Below are 20,423 nucleotides of genomic sequence, written 5' to 3' on the forward strand. Positions count from 1 at the left end.
GTGTCCCAGTGGTCTCTGAGACTGTCCTCAGTTCTTTTCATTCCTTTTTCTTTATTCAGCTCTGCAGTAGTTACTTCCACTATTTTATCTTCCAGGTCACTTATCCGTTCTTCTGCCTCAGTTATTCTGATATTGATTCCTTCTAGAGAATTTTAAATTTCATTTATTGTGTTGTTCATCACTGTTTGTTTGCTCTTTAGTTCTTCTAGGTCCTTGTGAAACGTTTCTTCCATTGTTTTTGGTGTCTGTCCCTAGTGGCTAAGGTTGGTTCAGTGGGCTGTGTAGGCTTCCTGGTGGAGGAGAGTAGTGCCTGTGTTCTGGTGGACGAGGCTGGATCTTGTCTTTCTGGTGGGCAGGAGCACATCCAGTGGTGTCTTTTGGGGTGTCTGTGACCTTATTATGATTTTAGGCAGCCTCCCTGCTAATTCTTGGGGTTGTGTTCCTGTCCTGTTAGTTGTTTGGCATAGGGTGTCCAGCACTGTAGCTTGCTGGTTGTTGAGTGGAGCTGTGTCTTTGCGTTGAATGGAGATCTCTGGGAGAACTTTCGCCATTTGATATTATGTGGATCCGGGAGGTCACTGGTGGACCAGTGTCCTGAACTTGGCTCTCTCACCTCAGAGGCAGAGGCCTGACACCTGGACAGAGCACCAAGGCCCTGTCTGCCACATGGCTCAGAAGAAAAGGGAGAAAAAACAAAGAAAGAAAGAAGGAAAAGTAATAAAATAATATAAAATAAAGTTATTGATATAAAAAATAAAAAATTATTAAAAATTTAAAAACTCAAAAGTAATAAAAAAAGAAAAAATAAATAAAGAATGAAAGAAAGAAGTGAGCAACCAGACCAAAAAACAAATCCACCAATGATAACAAGTGCTAAAAACTATATTAAAAGAAAAAAAAAAAATGGACAGACCGAGCCCTAGGACAAATGGTAAAAAGAAAGCTATGTAGACAAAATCACACAAAGAAGCATACACATACACACTCACTAAGAGAAAATGGAAAAATATATATATACCGCTGCTCCCAAATTCTACCACTTCAATTTTGGGATGATTCATTATCTATTCAGGTATTTCACAGATACAGGGTACACCAAGTTGATTGTGGAGATTTAATCCGCTGCTCCTTAGGCTGCTGGGAGAGATGTCGCTTTCTCTTCTTTGTTCGCACAGCTCCCAGGCTTCAGCTTTGGATTGGCCCCGCCTCTTCGTGTAGGTAGCCTGAGGGCATCTGTTCTTCGCTCAGACAGGAGAAGGTTAAGGGAGCAGCTTATTAGGGGGCTCTGGCTTACTCAGGCCGGGGCGAGGGAGGGTACGCATGTGGGGCGAGCCTGCGGTGTCAGAGGCCAGCGTGATGTTGCACCAGCCTGAAGCATGCCGTGTGTTCTCCCGGGGAAGTTGTCCCTGGATCACAGGACCCTGGCAGTGGCGGGCTGCACAGGCTCCCTGGAAAGGCGGTGTGGAGAGTGACCTGTGCTCGCACACAGGCTTCTTGGTAGCTGCAGCAGCAGCCTTAGAGTCTCATGCCTGTCTCTGGGGTCCGCGCTGATACGTGTAGGTAGCCTGAGGGCATCTGTTCTTCGCTCAGACAGGAGAAGGTTAAGGGAGCAGCTGATTAGGGGGCTCTGGCTTACTCAGGACGGGGCGAGGGAGGGTACGCATGTGGGGCGAGCCTGCGGTGTCAGAGGCCAGCGTGATGTTGCACCAGCCTGAGGCATGCCGTGTGTTCTCCCGGGGAAGTTGTCCCTGGATCACAGGACCCTGGCAGTGGCGGGCTGCACAGGCTCCCTGGAAAGGCGGTGTGGAGAGTGACCTGTGCTTGCACACAGGCTTCTTGGTAGCTGCAGCAGCAGCCTTAGAGTCCCATGCCTGTCTCTGGGGTCCGCGCTGATAGGCGCAGCTTGCACCCATCTCTGGAGCTCATTTAGGCAGTGCTCTGAATCCCGTCTACTCACACACCCTGAAACAATGGTCTCTTGCCTCTGTAGCAGCTCCAGACTTTTCCCGGACTCCCTCCCGGCTAGCCGTGGTGCACTAGCCCTTTCAGGCTGTGTTCACGCAGCCAACCCCAGTCCTCTCCCTGGGATCCGACCTCTGAAGCCTGAGCCTCAGCTCCCAGCCCCCACCTGTCCTGGCGGGTGAGCAGCCAACCCTCTCGGGCTGGTGAGTGTTGGTCAGCACCGTTCCTCTGTGCAGGAATCTCTCCAGTTTGCCCTCTGCACCCCTGTTGCTGCACTCTCCTCCGTGGCTCCGAAGCTCCCCACCTCCACCACCCACAGTCTCTGCCAGCGAAGGGCCTTCCTAGTGTGTGGAAACCTTTCCTCCTTCACAGCTCCCTCCCACTGGTGCAGGTCTCATCCCTATTCTTTTGTCTTTGTTTTTTCTTTTTTTTTTTTGCCCTACCCAGGTACGTGGGGAGTTTCTTTCCTTTTGGGAGGTCTGAGGTCTTCTGCCAGCATTCAGTAGGTGTTCTGTAGGAGTTGTTCCACATGTAGATGTATTTCTGATGTATTTGTTGAGGGGGAAGGTTATCTCTACGTCTTACTCTTACTCCATCTTGAAGGTCTCTCAATGTCTTTGTTTTTTATATCAGGGCACCATAAACTGAATTAATACATTCTTTATTCTGGATTCAAAAAATTAAAATAATAGATTTCCTTATTTTATGAGCTTAAATCACTGTAATTATATCACTTACAATTTTGTTGCTGTGTATCTATTACATAAAAATTAATATACTACATATATGGGATATTCATAGCTATCCACAAATGAAACATTACTTGCCAAAGGTTATTTTTTTATAAAGGGGGTAAAATTTTTGGTTGAAAACTAATTTTGTATATATCTAGGTTATATTTATTTTTTGATCATAGGAAGTGTTCTGTTTTAATACTTAATAATAATGTATCTGCATTTAAGTTTTAAAGTGTCAGTTGACATTATTAGATAAATTGATAGATGGAAATTAGTAAGGGATATTTGATGAAACACACTGTGCTTTGGTGAAATAGTATGCAGGATATATGGTCTTTTCTTTATTGAGGTCATATTTACTTAAGTAACCCTTTCTATCCCCTTCAAGGTTATATTACTCTTTTCTCTTTTTTTGATTTGGACTCAAAGATATAAATGAATGTGACGTGACGTCCTTATTGAATTTGTTACAATATTGCTTCTGTTTTATGTTTTGGTTTTTCGGCTGTGAGGTATGTGGGATCTTAGTTCCCCGACCAGGGATTGAACCCACACCCCCTGCATAGAAAGACACAGTCTTAACTTTCAATAAAGACTTTAAAAAAAAATGGTCCACATCAAAAAACTCTTAAAAAAAATGAATGTGAGAGTTATTCTTGTTACTTTACATATATATGTATATATATATAGTTCCTTAATATGTTAGCTTGTATATATGTATATAAACATTTATATGCATGTACTTTATAAATAATATATTCAATGCATAAAATATATAATATATATTTGTTAGAACAGAAAATACTTTCAGTCTTGCATGTTGGCATGGGATGAGTGTTTACAATGAAATGAAATGAATGAAATTATTTTCACTGGGCTTATCATGAGATTGAAAACACATACAAACAGAATACATATTCAGCAGCCATAGGAATCTTGTTTTTGGCTTAAGCTTGTTTGATCTAAAATACACAGCCTGCCTGGTAGTTCTGGAGTCCTGACTAATGGGTCCACCATGGGCCATTTTACTAGAGGAGTGAGGAATCTTTCTTGAAATAATTTGCTTTAAGCAAATAGAGAATGGGAGCACTCAAGTTTGCTTCAAGAAAAATGGCTGACAGATGAATGCGAGGTGTAGTTTTTGCTCTTATATGGTGTCTCCTCCTCAGATTCATCTGGCCTATCCTCAGATTGAGACACACGTAGACGAAGTGTTTGATAAAACTAAAGGGGCTCTTTAGACACAAGCAAACACACAGCATAAGCCATCCATCAGGAGCCCTGGGCAACATTACATTGGCACTGATGTAATGAAGTCTATTTTCCTTTCACCTAATAATTGTCTTTATCGCCACACTCTGGTGTTCAGCGTTTTTTCCCTACCCCTGAAAGTTTATAAAGAGAAATCTCGTAAGTAAAAGTATTTATAAACTATGTAATAATTACTGTGGTGTCTGTGTAATGTGAAGTGTTTTGTTTTTTCAGGCACATTTTTCTTTTTGATCTACTGATATATGTGTTTGGTTTTAGGTTTCCTCAAGAACTGAACATGGGAAAAATAAGTGCAGAAATTATGTGGACCCTGTTTGCTCAGGATATGAAAGATGCACTAGAAGGTAAGTACAAATATTTAAACTTATTAAGAGTATACGTTTTAGTTAAATTCTGATTTTGTGTTCTTGATTTTAAATGTAAGGAACTGTTGCATCAAAACATCGATCACTGTGATCAGTTTAGTTCTGAAACTTATTTCCACATTGTGGAAAGATAAAGATCGCAAAGTATTTAAAAGCCCTGAAGAAATGCATTTTAAATCAAATGGTCTAAGTTGCAGGATAATAGTGAGTATTTCATTTGTAGGACAAAGTTTAGATGCAGGAATACTTTATGGCATAAATACTTATGGCATAAATCAGACCATATTGAGAGGGTAGATGAGTAATATTAGTTCAGATATTTGTCTACCTAGACTTAGAAATGGTATCCAATGGCTGGGCAGGTTAAAATATGGACAAAGCTGGTGCAAAGACAATGGCAGGACTCTTCACCAGAAACTCCACTTTCAATATACTCAAATAATAGAATGTAAAGCATGGGAAATGCAGCTCTCAGTTGAAAAACTGTAAATTTCTTTGAGCACTCTCACCTTGTGTTTAGAGTTGGAGGTAGTATGTTTAACCAGCCTAGGGTTCCTGCTCTCTAGGAATTTAAAATCTAGTAGAAAGTTTTCTTTGCACTTATTCACTATGTATTAAGCCCCTAGATGCTAAATGCCCAGACTGCACTCAGTATGGAAGATACAACAATGAACAGGACAGCTATGGTCCCTGACCTCAATAAAATTATGCAGGACAGCTGCAAATATGTAGATGGTCGCAACGTGGGGGTGGTCAGTGCTAAAGATGACGGAATATCTGGAGGTGAAACTCCTAAGTCAGACTTAGGACAAGGGGGCAAGGCAGGTTTTCTAGAAGAACTTCCTCTGAGGAAGTGTTATCTTGACAAAGACCTGAAGTATAAGTAGGAGTTCACTTTGGGAAGAGTTGAGCAAGAAGCATCTCTGTCTTGTCCTGGTCAAGGACAAAGCATTAACAAGTAGAGTGAGCACACGGTTCATTTGAGAAGAGAACTCAGCTGGTCCTGTGAACAAGAGGTAGCAGGAAATGAGGCTGGAGAAATTGGCAGGGACCAGCATGTGCTGCCTTGTGGGCCATGATGAGGATTTTGACTCTCTGCTAAGAGAAACGATAGACCATAAAGGGATTTCAGGAGGGACATGTCCTGTTCAGATGGGCAGCTTAGAACAGGCATTGGGACCGCAGAGTGGAAGATGACTGATAGAGTTTGTGCTCATTGTACCACTGTTTTTTTCTTAGTGTTGCTAAAATGTAAGCTTCTCGCTAGGGCACACAGAGTTAACATACAGTACTTTTCCTTATTTGAAAAAGAAGGTACACAATAGATTTTAATACCTGATTTTCTGGTAAAGTCTGGGTCTATCACCTAATTAGATAAATTAGGATTTATCCTTAAAATTATACCAGAACTTGCTCAGAGATGCAAACTCCTTATTCTGCAGTGAAGCGTTCCTTCTCCATTGTATTGATCAATCCTGCTTTCTCTACCTTTGCCTCCTACCAACCACAACCTTTTATACCACTCTGCTTCAACTGTCTCTTTGGGATCCAAAATGTATAAGTCAGACAGGAACCAGTTTCTTCAGATAGCATTTTACTCCCCTAGTCCTATTCCCGACACACCCCTGCCCTCCTTGACTGCCTATCAGTCATCTCAAACTTTTTTAGGATCAATATAGAATTCTTAATCTCCCCTGTCAAAACCTGCTTCTTTCCCCCAATCTCTATTGCAATTACTGGCACCAGCATTCAACCAGTTACTTAAATCAAACACATAGGATTATCCTGGATTCCTTTACTTTCCTCAGCACACTTGAAGCTCATTCCTGCCTTCGGGCTTTTTCATCAGCTCCTTTACTGCGTGGATTTCTCTTCCCACCACTCTTCACAAGCAGCCGTGTAGGGCTCAGGAGCTAAAGTCACCTCCATGAATAACCTTATCTTAATCCTCTGCATAGCAACTAATTACTATCCTTTATTTACTTGTTTACTCGGGCTCACTTCTTATCTGTCTTCCTTGCCACAGTGCAAATTTTTTGCCTGTGATTTTTATCAACATATCTATATTGCCTAGAATGAAGCCTAGAAAATAGAAACTACTTAATAACTATGTGTTGCATCAGTGAAGACTTTACCACTTAATCCCAACTCAGTGGAGTAGTAGAAAAAGCAGTAGAGAGTTCTGTTTGTGATCCTTTTCTGTGTGATCTTGGGAATATTTTAAGAGGTCAACACCTTCGTGTTTCGTTGTCCTCACCTGTAAAATGAAAAGTTCACACTGGATCAGAGGGCTGGGCAATGGGCAAGGAGCCGCTCCTGCCCATATTTCAGAGGAACTTGACTATTTGGGACCGTTCCACAGTGGCACTGCCCACCAGTGCACATTTCGTTTGGACAGGACCTCTATCTTTATTTATATAACACTTGTGCACCTATTGGATGTTTTATGTTACCTTTGCTTTAAAAAATAAGTAGTAATTTTAGACAACTAAGTATAATATTTATGTTAGGAAATGTAAATCTCAAAAAATATAACGTTTGTTTGAAACAACAATGAAATTAGAAATGCTACATGTAAAGCACCATAACTTTGGTTGGATGTTTATTGATTAGAGGTTAATAATGTTGTGCAAAAGCAGTATCCCAAAATGCTGAGATTGTATTATTGACAGTCAGGTCCAGGATCAAGGGTAAGTAATTATTTTGTGATTATCTTAGGTTTTCTGGAGACAAGAATCCTTTCCTTAACACAAATTTTTTTATGTTTTTTTAATTTATTATTTTATTTTTTTAATAGCAGCTGTATTGAGATGTAATTCACATTCCATACAGTTCACCTAAAGTGTCCAGTTCACTAGTTTGCACATTCACACCCATTTTCAGGAAGGCATAATGAGCATAGTAAGGGAGTAATTTAGATTGCAGTTCCTGGTTTATGATCTTCTACACCAGATGAGAAGGCTTTTGAGTGTAAAGATTGTATTTGTCATTTCTGTATTCACTGAACCTTAATAGAAGCTTAGTATGTGTTAGTTTACTTGAATCAAATTGCAAATGGGACAACCTTATACAAAGAGCCTCGCAGACAAAGCCAGATACTTGTGTTCAAACTAAACATTTGTAGTATAGCTAGTTGGGAGGCAGCAAGAGATCTGAGTCTGGGAAACCCAGTTTCAGAAAGCTTTCTCACTTATGAGCTGCACCAGCTTGGGCAATTAATGTATAATGTCTCCAAACTTTAGTTTTCCTTTCAGTAAAAAGGTGAGAAGAGTTCACAGGTTGGTGTGAGGATTACATGATACCTCAAATATACTATACTTCAAAATCACGGTGCTAATAGGAGGAGAGCATTATTATTATATAAATGGAGAAAGATCTGTGAAAGTCTCAAAACAGTCTCCTTTAGGGGTCATTTAAGGTTTAAAACTCCTAGGAGAGTGTTTACAAATCCATGTTCATTTGTTCCCTATCTCTCCGTCCTTCCCTTTCACCATTTCAATGTAATAGATGACTTCATACTGTGACATTTTAAAAAATGTGACATGAATAATAATTGTTAAAGAAAATGAGGAATTGGACTACCTCACACAATAGAGGGCATATACTTAAAAACATGCTTCTGGCAGGCTCTTTTGCATGTGATAGTAATGTTCTTACTCTCCCTATTTGCCTTATAGAATGTTATTAAAATTAATTGACTGTGGAGGACTGCTTCAGGCTATTGGCCTAGAAAGACTCTGTGTTGTTATATAATTTGGGCTACATAGTTTGTCTTATGATTAAAGCGTCTGAGCCCAAGTTGTAAGTAACCTCTGATGAAGTCAGGTCAACAGAGAAGGGAGTTAGAATTTATGGACTTAAGGCTTTTTGATGCAGCTTTTTGCTTTACTTCATGAACTCATCAGCTGCTACGAAAAGAATAATTTAATTTAAAAATAAAATAACTTTTCCCCCAACTTTACTCAGTCTATATCAGCCATCTTATTTTGTTTTCATATTTGACATTAATCACCTTACAACTTTGATAAGCAGTATGAAACTTTGGTGATAACTTGCTGAATGAACCAGAACAAATTATTTTACAGATTTTACAAAAAAGATGTACTTTCTGTGAAAAAGGTAGTGTAGGAAGAAAAAAGTCCCTGATGAAATATTTCATTTTATAGTGAAATAGAGTTGGTTTTGCAGAATTTTTTCTAAAGCAGTTATTCTAAAGACTTTTATAGTCTTTAGCCTGGCTGGTAAAAATACAGGTTTTGCAGTAAGTTAGATCTATGTGTGAGTTCAGGCTCCGCTACTTTCCATTTACTTGTTAGCTATGATTTTGGACAGTTTATTAAAGTAAGTCTCAGTTTCCATATTTTAAAATTAGGGACAAAAATACCTACCTTACAAGGTTATTTTAAGGAGAAAGGAAGAGAGATAGATAGATACAGGGGCGAGGAGCGGATAGTTTCCTAGTTCCTAGTGCATAATAAATACTCAAACATTAGCCATTATCACAATCTTGAGGATTATAATTTAGTAAACAAAAACTTTCAGATGATTTAGAATACCACCCAAATGTCTAGATGCCTGTGACTGGAAGTTTTACTTGGCAATTGCGGTTGACGGCACACGTTGTATATGTCATCTTGGTATCCATAGAACTTGGTTGCCTGGCAGTCAAGGCAGTCCTGTTCAGGGCCCTGATTGTGTAACATATGTGGGTGTCTTCAAAGTCTCTATTAAAAGCAAACCCTGCTAGGCCCCAAGATAGCAGCCAGTTGGTGAATTGGGTCCACAAGCATTCAGGTGGTTTCTAATTAATAATTCTGTAGAAGAGTGCTTGGGATTCTTTAAATGCTACTTCTTAAATTGGAATTTGTGGCTGGGCTTTAAGTTATATTCTGAAATTACATCCACTTGTAAGGATGGATGGGATGGGAGAAGAGTATCTAAGGCATTTGCCAAATTCTCAGATGAATCTTTGAATAGAAAAATAATTTAAAATCATTGAAAATAGATTAGTTAAAAATGACTGTTTTACTTAATTAACTTAGGCAGAGATGGAATTAATTATGATATGCAAAATACAATCATCTTTCACCTGGCCTTATTTAAAGTCTCCCAGATCAGAGCTCCTCAAACTTTAATGTGAACAGTAGTCCCCAGGAATCTTGTTAAAATGCAAATTCTGGTTGAGTAGACCTTTTTGGGGGCAGGGTAGGTGGTTCTCTCCATTTCGAACAAAATCTGAGATGATGCCCAGGCATCTGGTTAGTGCACCACACACTGAGTAGCAGCAAGGCTTTAACACTGGACATTCTATCTTTTTATCACCAGTCTTTCTGGTCTGCTGCTTAGTTATCATGTTGGTCCTCATCAATAGGTGAAAATTGTTAGACTGCCTTTGTAATCTTTCACTATCTCATCATCCTAATAAGCACAACTGTTGCCGTTTCCATGCACTATCTTCTCTTGATGTATGAATTTGAGTATTTGCATATTGAATATCTTTAGAATATCTTACTCTCTTACATTTATTTTTGGAAGTCTTCTCTCAAAGAAGTATAATTTTTTTATTGCCCTTCACCCACATACAGGTCTCAGCCCACCCTGTGCCTCTTAGAACATTGCCCTTGACCTTGTAGGCACAAAAACAATGAGAACACAAAGTCATGGTCACATCTCTCCTGGTCTCGCTGACCACTTTGGCTATATGGAAAGAACTGAACTATTGACCCATGAACTTCTCTAGCCTCCTTTAGAGTATTCTTGTCCTTAACATCTTTCTGGTCTAGCTCATACCCTTAAACTATTATTTGATACTTGTCACCTTTCTTGTCTTCCTATCAGTAATTTTCTGCTGATTTTTAAGTTTACTCTCACAAATCACTGGTTGTCAATTTATCTTGATCCTCATATTTTGGTAGAAAAGATTGGCTTCTGACTAATTTCCGCAATCAGTAAAACCTCACTGGAAACAACTGATTTCTTTCATCTCCTGTTTCCTCCTCTCAATCTTTCTTAACCTTATTGGAATGACAGAGATTAAAGCTATGCCTCTGTATTCTTCAGAGACTGTGGTTGGAGCCAAGATTGGGAGCACTTTGTAAAGGATCTCTCTGGCCTCCTTTTCGTACAGTAATGGTTCTCAACCTGTTTGGTGTCCTTCCCTGTTGCAACACTCCTCAGAGGTACAGAAATTCTCATAAATAACAGAGGTGTTGGTATTTCTCAACCAAGGAGAGATGACAGGTAGCTTTCCCTCATCCTGTTGAGAATCTTCAATATTACTCTTGTCCAGAAACAACTGTTGAATGACTCAAAGAAATAATACAATACTTACTGATAAAATATTAGCTTTTAGTGGATAATGTCTTATACCTGAACAAATTCTATCCTATATTTCATATGACTAATAAATCATGTTCCTGTTCTGAAAGCTTTTTGCTAAGACTTAGGTACTTTGGCAATGGCTGCCAGAATGCCATAGAGACAGTTCAACACAACTTTAAGACACTTCTACATTCCCGCTATTATAAAATAGCATCATAAACAGTACAGTTGCTTCAACTAAAAATTGGGAAATCATGGTTGACTTCTTCTCTTCTCTGCATCCTATTAGCACATCTATACTAAAAGCTCTATATATGAAATTCTCTTCAGTAACTTTCCTTTCTATGATTCTTAATGCTGTTCTTGTTCAGACACATTATCTTTCCTGCTTCTGCCTTCACTGATATGGTTCTTCCTTTGTAGACACCTCCTGGACCACTGGATAAGGTCCAAATTCCTTAGCCTAGCTTAAACCAGCTCCCTCCTCTCCTTTCTGTACCTGATTTCAGCCCTAGCGCTTAATACTTTCCTCCATACACATACTATATGCTCTACCTACATCCATCTGTTTAAAATTTCCCTGAAATCCTTATACAAGTTTATTCCCCAGGAGGTGTGCATGATGTCCCCCACCCCAACCCAGGCTTTCTCCTACTTGCCATCCCCAGCAAAGACTCATGCATTCTTCAAAGTCCAATTCAAATGTTACTTCTGTCAAGTTTTCCCTGAGAAATACGTACTTCTTCCCTATTCTCCCATAATATTGAATATTTCCTATTGTACTATTTATGCTTGTGCTTTACTTCACAGATATATCATCCACCATGCCCTGAGCTCTCATTCGTCTTTGTATGAATCTTCCTACTCTCTCTTTCTCTGACCCTTAATAAAAAATGTTATGAATCAATGAATGCATGCATGAATATAAGCCTATGTCTACAAACAGACAAAAGCAAAAATATACGTTCCATTCCCAAACTCAAATTTCCAGTCACAATTTGGCACAAATCACACAAACCAGTTACAATCACTCATATAAAGGAGAAATGTTTTCTAAGTGTGTAGTCCCAATAATTATTTTTACCACATGTTGTGGTTGTAGCAGTTCTAGGAAGGTTTTAATAATCACAGATGTGGAAAAAAACCCCTAAATACCTTTGATTTACCCACAGAAACAGTGTGTGTGTATGTGTGTGTGTGTTGCTCATGCATTCGTATGTGGTAAGAGAAGACGGTAGGATTATAATGCTTTGCTTCCTTAACGAATTGTGAAATACCTCTTCCAGTCACACTGTTCATTAGTCCCCACCTGCTTTTCTACAGCAGCCCACTAATTTGTTTTGACATATCTTCACACAGAATTCCAAGTCTAGATTAATGGACAAAAAATGAAAACAAAACAAAAGTAAATGGTTACTAACTCTCAGTGTTCATTATTGCAAAAAGACCAGTTCTATTCATTTAAGTTTCAGGTCACATGAGTCAAACCATGAACTGAAACATGACTTCTGGATTGATGTATCAGTTTATATGTGGCAGCTTATTTGAGGGATCCTGTGTTATATTTGCCTCACACCCCCAAATAAAAAAAAGAACAAAGTGTATTTACTGGTACTTCTTAAGTTTTCCTGGTTCACTAGGCCAGTAGTTCTCAAAGTGTGATTCCCAGGCCAGCAAGCATCAGCATCACCTGGGAAGATGTTAGAAATGCAAATTCTGTGTCCCACCCCACACCTACTGTTTCAGATTGAGGCCCAGCAATCTGTTTTTGATTTTTTTTTTAAATAAGAGCTCCAAGTGATTCTGATGCATGCTAAAATTTAAGAACTACTAATCTAGGGAATGTATAATCAACATAGTGCCTTCTTCCATTGTTGAGCTGAACACACATGATTTTTTTAAATTAGAATATAGTTGATTTACAATGTTGTGTTAGCTTCAGGTATACAGCAAAGTGATTCAGTTAAATGTATATATTCAGATTCTTTTCCAATATAGGTTATTACAAGATATTGAATATAGTTCCCTGTGCTATACAGTATGTCCTTGTTGTTTATTTTATATATAGTAATGTGTATCTGCTAATTCCAACCTCCTAGTTTGTCCCTCCCCCTTCTCTTTCCCTTTCGGTATCCACAAGTTTGTTATCTATGTGAGTCTATTTCTGTCTTGTGAGTAAGTTCATCTGCATCATTTTTTAGATTCCACATATAAGTGATATAATATTTGTCTTTGTCGGACTTACTTCACTTAGTATGATAATCTCTAGGTTCATCCATGTTGCTGCAAATGGAATTATTTCATTCTTTTTTATGGCTGAGTAATATTCCATTGTGTGTGTGTGTGTGTGTGTGTGTGTGTGTGTGTGTGTGCGCGTGTGTGTATACATACATACACTCTATCTTCTTTTCCATTTATCTGTTGATGGACACTTAGGTTGCTTCCATGTCTTGGCTATTGTAAATAGTGCTGCAATGAATACTGGAGTGCATGTATCTTTTCAAATTAGAGTTTTCGTCTTTTCTGGGTATATGCCCAGTAGTGGGATTGCTGGGTCATATGGTAGTTCTATTTTTAGTTTTTGAAGGAACCTCCATACTGTTTTCCATACTGGATGCACCAATTTACATTCCCACCAACAGTGTTGGAGGGCTCCCTTTTCTCCACACCCTCTCCAGTATTTGTTATTTGTAGACTTTTTCATGGTGGCCATTCTGACCAGTGAATGCACAACGACTTTTGAAGATATATAAGTAAGTCAGAAAAATGTCCCTTATAATGAAAAGTTAAAATGGAGGAATGGTATGGATGCATCAACTATGTAAGAACAAATTAGGAAAGAAAAACAAGTTCAAGGAGCAGACCGATTTTTAAATATCAATTTTTAAAAGTCTGTGAGTAAAGAGAAAGAAAAGAAGAATTAAAATAATAATTTTTAAAAGGAGAAGAGAAGTAAAAAGTAATTTTCAAGAAAATAAAGGGAGGAAGGGAATGGACTGGGCCAAGTCCATTAGCATGAAACTCAATGGGAGAAAAATGACAGGAAAGATATTGATGACTCAGCCAAGTAGGCATACAATTCTTAGGTTAAGAAAAGTCCATGGAGTATTCAGTAACATAGGGGAAAGTGAACCTTCATTAGAAAAGAATGAAAAAGTTTCTTATTTTGTTTAATCTCCTCTTCAAAGGAAAAATAGAAGCTCATACACCATTCATGTCAAGTAATTTTTCATTTTATTGCCTTGGAGTCAAATTACAACAAAGGCAAATAAATTTCCTCTCATGTTTACATCTTTCCTTAAATCTTTATTATTTTGAATAGAGCAAAACTCAGTGTATTTTGAAACATTTAATGCTTTTTTTGAACCATAATGCTGTAAAAGCTAAATGTTAGAGAAAGGAGATAACTAGCTTTGCCATCTATTTATGTTTTATTTTTCTTTTCAGTGTGACTTTAACTGGGGATGTTGGTAAGGCTTTGCATAACAGTATTTTCCTCATTTAACTGTCCAGCATGCTTCATATACATTTTAAAGAAAATTTTTATTAAGTAGAATAGATGGTCTTACTAGTGACATTCTCAATTATATGAAGTTTTGACCTCTTTGAGGGAAGGGACCACATTGACCATATTCAGTCCTTAACAGATGCCTGGCACATGTAGGGGCTCAATAAATAATCATTCAATGAAAATACAAGGTGCATTAAAACAGTGTGTATATGAATATGTGTGTAGGTTAACTACATGATTCAGAGTGATTTTCATCTATGTTAGAGCCCAGGAATGCACATTGTTAAAACTTTCTATAAATTTCCAGTACATTCTATATTAAAGTACATTATTCATCACTTGAATTGTCCATATTGATATTTGGGCAACAGCATATTAAAGATTCAGTTCAACAAGATGTCTTTCATCACATAAGCCTTTGAGATTCAATCCTTAGCCAAAGGCTTCCCCACATATGACAAACTTTCACATTAGCAAGCACAGCATACAAAACATATGGTAAAATTCTATGAGTTAGAGCCAAATTTTAACCATCAAACAGATTTCACAGGCTGGTTAATAAAAATTAGCTGTCAAATTATATAATCTACAGTCTAAAACCTTTAAATGCCAACTCCCCTGGAATTTAATAGGGAAATAGAAATCGGTGAAAGTAGATGTTAAAAAACCAGGGCAAGACCAAGTAGACAGATGGGTTTCAGCCCCACCTTCCTCCACTTGTCTTATGCTTTCCTCTTACTCCCCACCAGTCCCTCACCCCTTCTGTATTATCCTCTCGAACACCTGGTACACTCAGGACTTTCCAGCAGATTGAACACACTAAGGTGTTTGGGACATCTTGCTTATCCCTTCCAAAAGACCTGAAATCAGAATAAGGAGAAAAAGCGTTAAAATTAAAAACTGGGAGGGGTGGGGATGGCAAACTAAATCCTGCTTACCCTGGTGAGCTGGAAGTGGGCACACACTTGAAATAAAATGGAAACTAGACATGAAGCTTATTTGACTCTGCTTTTCACCTTCTAAACATGTTATTTCCCAGACAGTTAGGGGTTTCTTGCCTCATTTCATCTTTACTCTAAAGGAAAGCATCAGTGTTCATTCAAATGACCTCAACTGGGGAGCCCCGAGCCCTACTCACACTTAGAGTAAATGCATTTCTCAGTTGCTTCCTCTCTGGCAATTCCTCTTCCCTGCCCCCCATGATTAAGTTGAAACTACTTGTTTTGTATTTCTGGAATAGACAGAGAGGATGAGCTGTGTGTAATTGATCTAGACATGCTGACTACAATATTTGGCTTCTAGATAACAGGAAAGAAAAAAATAAGTGTTCAGGAGTGTTTGTAATGCTATCATTAATCTCACCCTGTAATCACCTACTAACTCGCCTTATAATTGATTTTGGTAAAAATTAATTAAAATATGCTGATCTGAGTACTATATTGTATTCCCTGGATAGAAGTGAGCATATCAGAGTAGGATGTAATTAACTGATGAACCACTTTTTCTGGGTCCCCAAATCTTCAACTCAGAAGGTAATCACACAGCAAAAACAGGTCTAAGTTAAAACTAACTTAGGCTATGGATGTGATCTCTCTGGCTGCATATGCAAATATTTTTGTCAGACACATCCCATGTATGTTCTGAGGTTCAGTGCAACAGTTTTTAAGTCTGTCTCCCCACAGTGGTGAACTTCAGCAAAATCTCAGATAAATGGAAATTATTTTCCAAAAGCCAAGTAACCTGGTTTATTAGAACCGAGTGATGGAGCATCACCTATTTAGCTATTTCAAATTGTTATATGACCAGTATATAAATAGCACTTAAAGGTCTTCATGGTCATTTTCTCTCAGCCCAAACTCAGTCTTAACTAGGAAAAATCTACTCGTTTCTCACATTTTTCTTTGGTTTATTGGTTTTGAAATAAAGAACAGTAGTGGACACCAAAAATTCAAGGGGGTTTAGGTTGGCAATCTGGCCATCTGTGCTCCTAAGAAATGTTGAGCTTTCTTGCATTTTTCTTTTAAGATAGTATTAGACTTTGTGGACTCAATTCAGGGTCCTGCATAGCTGACCCCCAGCTGTTGAGCTTGGTACAGCTCAAGAGTCTTGTTACTTTTTTTCTCTCTGGATGTGAGGCCTCAGGAAAACACAAAGCAGGAAACTGGGTTCTCTTTCTCTACCGGTAGAGTGTGCCTATTTTACTAGCTAACCATTTCCTTGTATCTTACGTGGGCTTAAAGGGTTAGGAAAAATCCAATGATCAGATCACCTGCAGTGGCACCAAAATAGCCAAAGGGAAACTCTCAACTCAGGCATCTAAAAAATAAAAGTTTAAGTTTAGTTCATCAGTTATGTATCACTGTGTAACAAATTATCCCAAAACTTTGTGAATTAAAACATAAATCAGTCTGTAGTATCTTTCATGGTTTCTGCAGAATAGGAGGTTTGGAGTTGGGGTCTCTTGTGAGGTTACAGTTAAGATAGGAACCAGGGCTGCAGTTGCTGAAAGCTTGATGGGCTGGAAGAGTCACTTCCCACGTGGCTCTCCCACGTGGCTCACTCACGTGGCTGTCAAGTCACTATGGGCTGTTGGTGGGAGGCCTCAGTTCTTTGTTTTCCTCTCCACAAACTGCTTGACTATCCTCTCTGTGTGACAGCTAGCTTCTCCCAGAGTGAACAACGCAAGACAAAGGGTGGGAAAACTGCAATGTCTTTTCCAACCGAGCCTGGGAAGTTAGACTTTGTCCCTTCTGCGATATCTGATTGATCACACAGTTCAGCTGCATTCAGTGTAGGATGGAGCACACAAGGACATGAACTACAGGAGGCAAGGGTCACTGGTGTCATTTCGAAGGCTAGTTTGCTCACACAGTTAGTATTTACCTCTCTGATCATTTCTTTATAATGTTAGCATTTTCCTATATTAGGACAACCTTTTATTGTTTGCATTGATTTTAAACAAAAGAAATAATCAGCTTGGATAAAACCAGTTTTCTTCCTTCTGCTTTGCCTCTGCCCCTCCCCCTACCACAAGAAAAAAGGTCAGCATGAACCAGCTCTTGAGGTTTTAGGAAAAAAATTCATTTCCAAGATGCTAGGGCTCTTGCTAGCCCTCTCTAGTTTCCTAGCAAAGCTCCTCTGGGAAGGGAAGTCTGTTACGCTGAGAGGAAATTAACACCACATTCTCAAGAAAGGCACTCATCTATCTCTTGCTCTCTTTTCACTACAGAGCAGTGGTTGTCATCCCTGGCTGTACATCAGGATCACCAGGGGTGGATCCTAGACTTTAAAAAAAAGAATACTCTAAGGTTTATAATCCTATTTAGCAATCACCTATTTAGCACTTATTAAGTACTTCTCTAAATGATATGCAAATATTAACTTATTTGAACTTCATAACAAGCCCATAAGGTAGGTGCTATTATATTAGCTCCATTTTAAACATGAAGAACTTGAGGCACAGAGAAGTTAAGTATTTTGCCCAAAGTCACACAGCAATTGAATAGACGAGCCAAGACTTCTATTATATATCCAACATTGAGTACCACTACTCTTAATTAAGTGTTGAAGGCCTTTGAGTACCTGATGAAATATGCAGGCTCTATCACCAGAAAGATGCACATAGCATATACATGAAAAATGTGTATATACCTTTTCAGGGATGTGTATGTAAATCCCCCACAGCACTTTTGTAGACTTTTTCTAGGGATCTGTGAACCCCAGATTAAGAACCTTTTCTTGCTAGAGCACTGATTTCCCCTGGACCAGCATCACCAGAATCACCTGGGAAGTGGTTAGAAATGCAAATCCCCAGACCCTACCCCAGACCTACTGAATAAAAAACTCTGAGCATAAGGTTCAGCATTCCCTATTTTAACAAGACTTCCAAATGAATCTCATTTGTGCTAAAGTGTGAGAAACAACTGTTCTAGAAGGCTGGTGTGTAGAAACAAGTGATTAACTAGTCAATGACCCTAGCTTCATGGTTCTGTAAAGACATCTCATGGTTCTTGCCTCACTATTAGGCAGGTAGAAATTTTCTTCTGTAAAAACTTGACTTCTTTGAAAAAAGAATGATCACCAAAGGAAAGTCCATCACTGACATTCATAAAATTTTTCATTAATAACAACACCTATATGTCATTAGGTCAGTAGATATTCCCTGCATGCTTGCTCTGTGCTGGGAAAGCAAGGATCAATACAACACACAAAATAAACAAAACAGTCATGACTCCCGCCTCGAGGAACTTTTTACTCTCTAATGAGCAAATAATTACACAAATAAATATATAATTATAAAATTGAATCAGTGCTGTGGATGAAAACTGTGTCTATTAGATCTCAAAATTACCTGTTAAAAATGAACGTCTAGAATTAAAACCTCCCCACCCAAATTCTATTCCTGTCTTGCCCTTTGCCATTCCAGCAAAAGATGCCACCATTTGTATAGTGTTTAGACATTATCTTTGATTCCTTTATTTCTCTCAGTCTACCACCATCCACAGACACACAACACACAGATATCCATAAGCAAACAATACTTGTTCTACCTCCAAAACATACCTAGCTCTGTACCCTGCCCTTCTCTTCATCTCCACTACCTCCAACTAGTTCTAGCCACAGACCTTCTTTGCTTTGACAGCTGTAATAGCCCCCTAAATATTTTGCACATTTAATCCACTCTGCTCATAACATCCGGACTAACCCACACAAATTTAAATTAGATCAGGACATTCTTTGGCATATAAAAGCTTCCAAAATCTTCCCCTTTCAGTCAACCAAAACCCGTTTTTTTTAAAACCGTGGCTTATGACATGCTGTGTAGTCTGAATCTATTCACCCTCCAAGTGCATCGCATTCCCTTTCCCTCTCATTTATTTGTAACCACACCGCCCTCATGCCTATTTCTCATCTGGGCCAGATTTGCTTCTACAGCAGGGCATTCACACTGGCTCTTACTTCCACCTATAAAGTTCTTCCCTGCTCTCTGTATAGCGGGCTCTTTCCCACCGTGCAGGTCTTAGTTCACATTTCATTCCTTTTCATAACCTACCCTGACCATCCCATCCCTCACTGCACTCCCACAAAATCCACCCCCTTTTTTCTTTCAAACACTTACTGTATCTGAATCATTTTATTTAGCCTAGTTATTTATTCACTTGTTTACTAATTTTTTCTCTTTCTTTAATGGAATTATTTGTAAGCGTTTGGGTCACAATCCAAAGCAAAAACTACATTTTTACAATAGCACAGTATATATACACACACAGATACACACACAACCAGAACAAAAGTTTCATGACACATGGAGTCTTGACAAGTGTAGAGGTAATATAAACCCTCAAAATTTATTTCTTATTCTGTTTTTCAGTTTATATGTGTGTATATATATATGTAAATATACTAACTAAAATTACATATATATATATTTTAAATTTTAGTTATAGTGCTCTAAATTGATTTTATGACCCATTGTTAAATTGGGCCAGCAGTTTAAAAACACTGCTCTTAAACTTAAAAACAAGGTTCATGGAGTCAGAAACTTTATAATCCTATTTGTAGTTGAATCCTCACTCCTAGAACATGATAGGTAATCAAATAGAAAATTTTGAATCATTTAAAAATACACAGCAGTAAGACTTAAATCCCACAAAAGAACATCCAGACTTATTTCCATATTCATGAATTTTCAAATACCAATAGAGTATAGACATAATTTCCCCAATAATAATTGGGAATTTGACACAATTTTGGTCCTGTTTTTGTGTACCTAACTCTTTAGTTTTAAATACCTATAATGAGGATGTTATATTTAAGCATAACAATTTTTTCTCTTAAAACTAATTAAGATATTCCTGGCCAATTATCACATCCCTTGGGCAAGGTATTTGAATGGAGCATTTGAATGTGAAATCTGTAGTAGGTCATAAATGCCAGGAGGAAAATGTAGTAAGAGTGCAATTAAGAAAATAAAGTTGGCAGTTGCTGAAAACAAAGAAATGGGTTTGCATATGTCAATAGCATAACATAGTAAATTACCACTTATATGAAAAATATGTATTTAACTCTTCATTTTCCCCTCTGTTGTTTTCCTGCTATTTATCTTTTAGCCACATCTCATCTGGGAAAAGATAGGGGGAAAATAAAAAGAAAAATAAAGAAAAACTGGGCTTCCCTGGTGGCGCAGTGGTTGCGCGTCCGCCTGCCGATGCAGGGGAACCGGGTTCGCGCCCCGATCTGGGAGGATCCCACATG

The 20,423-nt window shown here is 38.5% G+C and overlaps 1 protein-coding gene across 2 annotated transcripts in view; it reads left to right on the forward strand.

The window, feature by feature from the left end:
- Positions 1 to 20,423, forward strand: part of UNC13C (unc-13 homolog C) — a 654,288-nt gene that overhangs the window by 445,205 nt on the left and 188,660 nt on the right. For both annotated transcript variants that reach the window (XM_055087954.1, XM_024128858.1), the window contains one exon: positions 4,230 to 4,315. In XM_055087954.1, coding sequence (XP_054943929.1) covers positions 4,230 to 4,315 — 86 coding nt within the window. The remainder of the gene's footprint in view (positions 1 to 4,229; positions 4,316 to 20,423) is intronic.

Source organism: Physeter macrocephalus, chromosome 11 (genome assembly GCF_002837175.3).
Source record: "Physeter macrocephalus isolate SW-GA chromosome 11, ASM283717v5, whole genome shotgun sequence".
Taxonomy (NCBI): Eukaryota; Metazoa; Chordata; class Mammalia; order Artiodactyla; family Physeteridae; genus Physeter; species Physeter macrocephalus.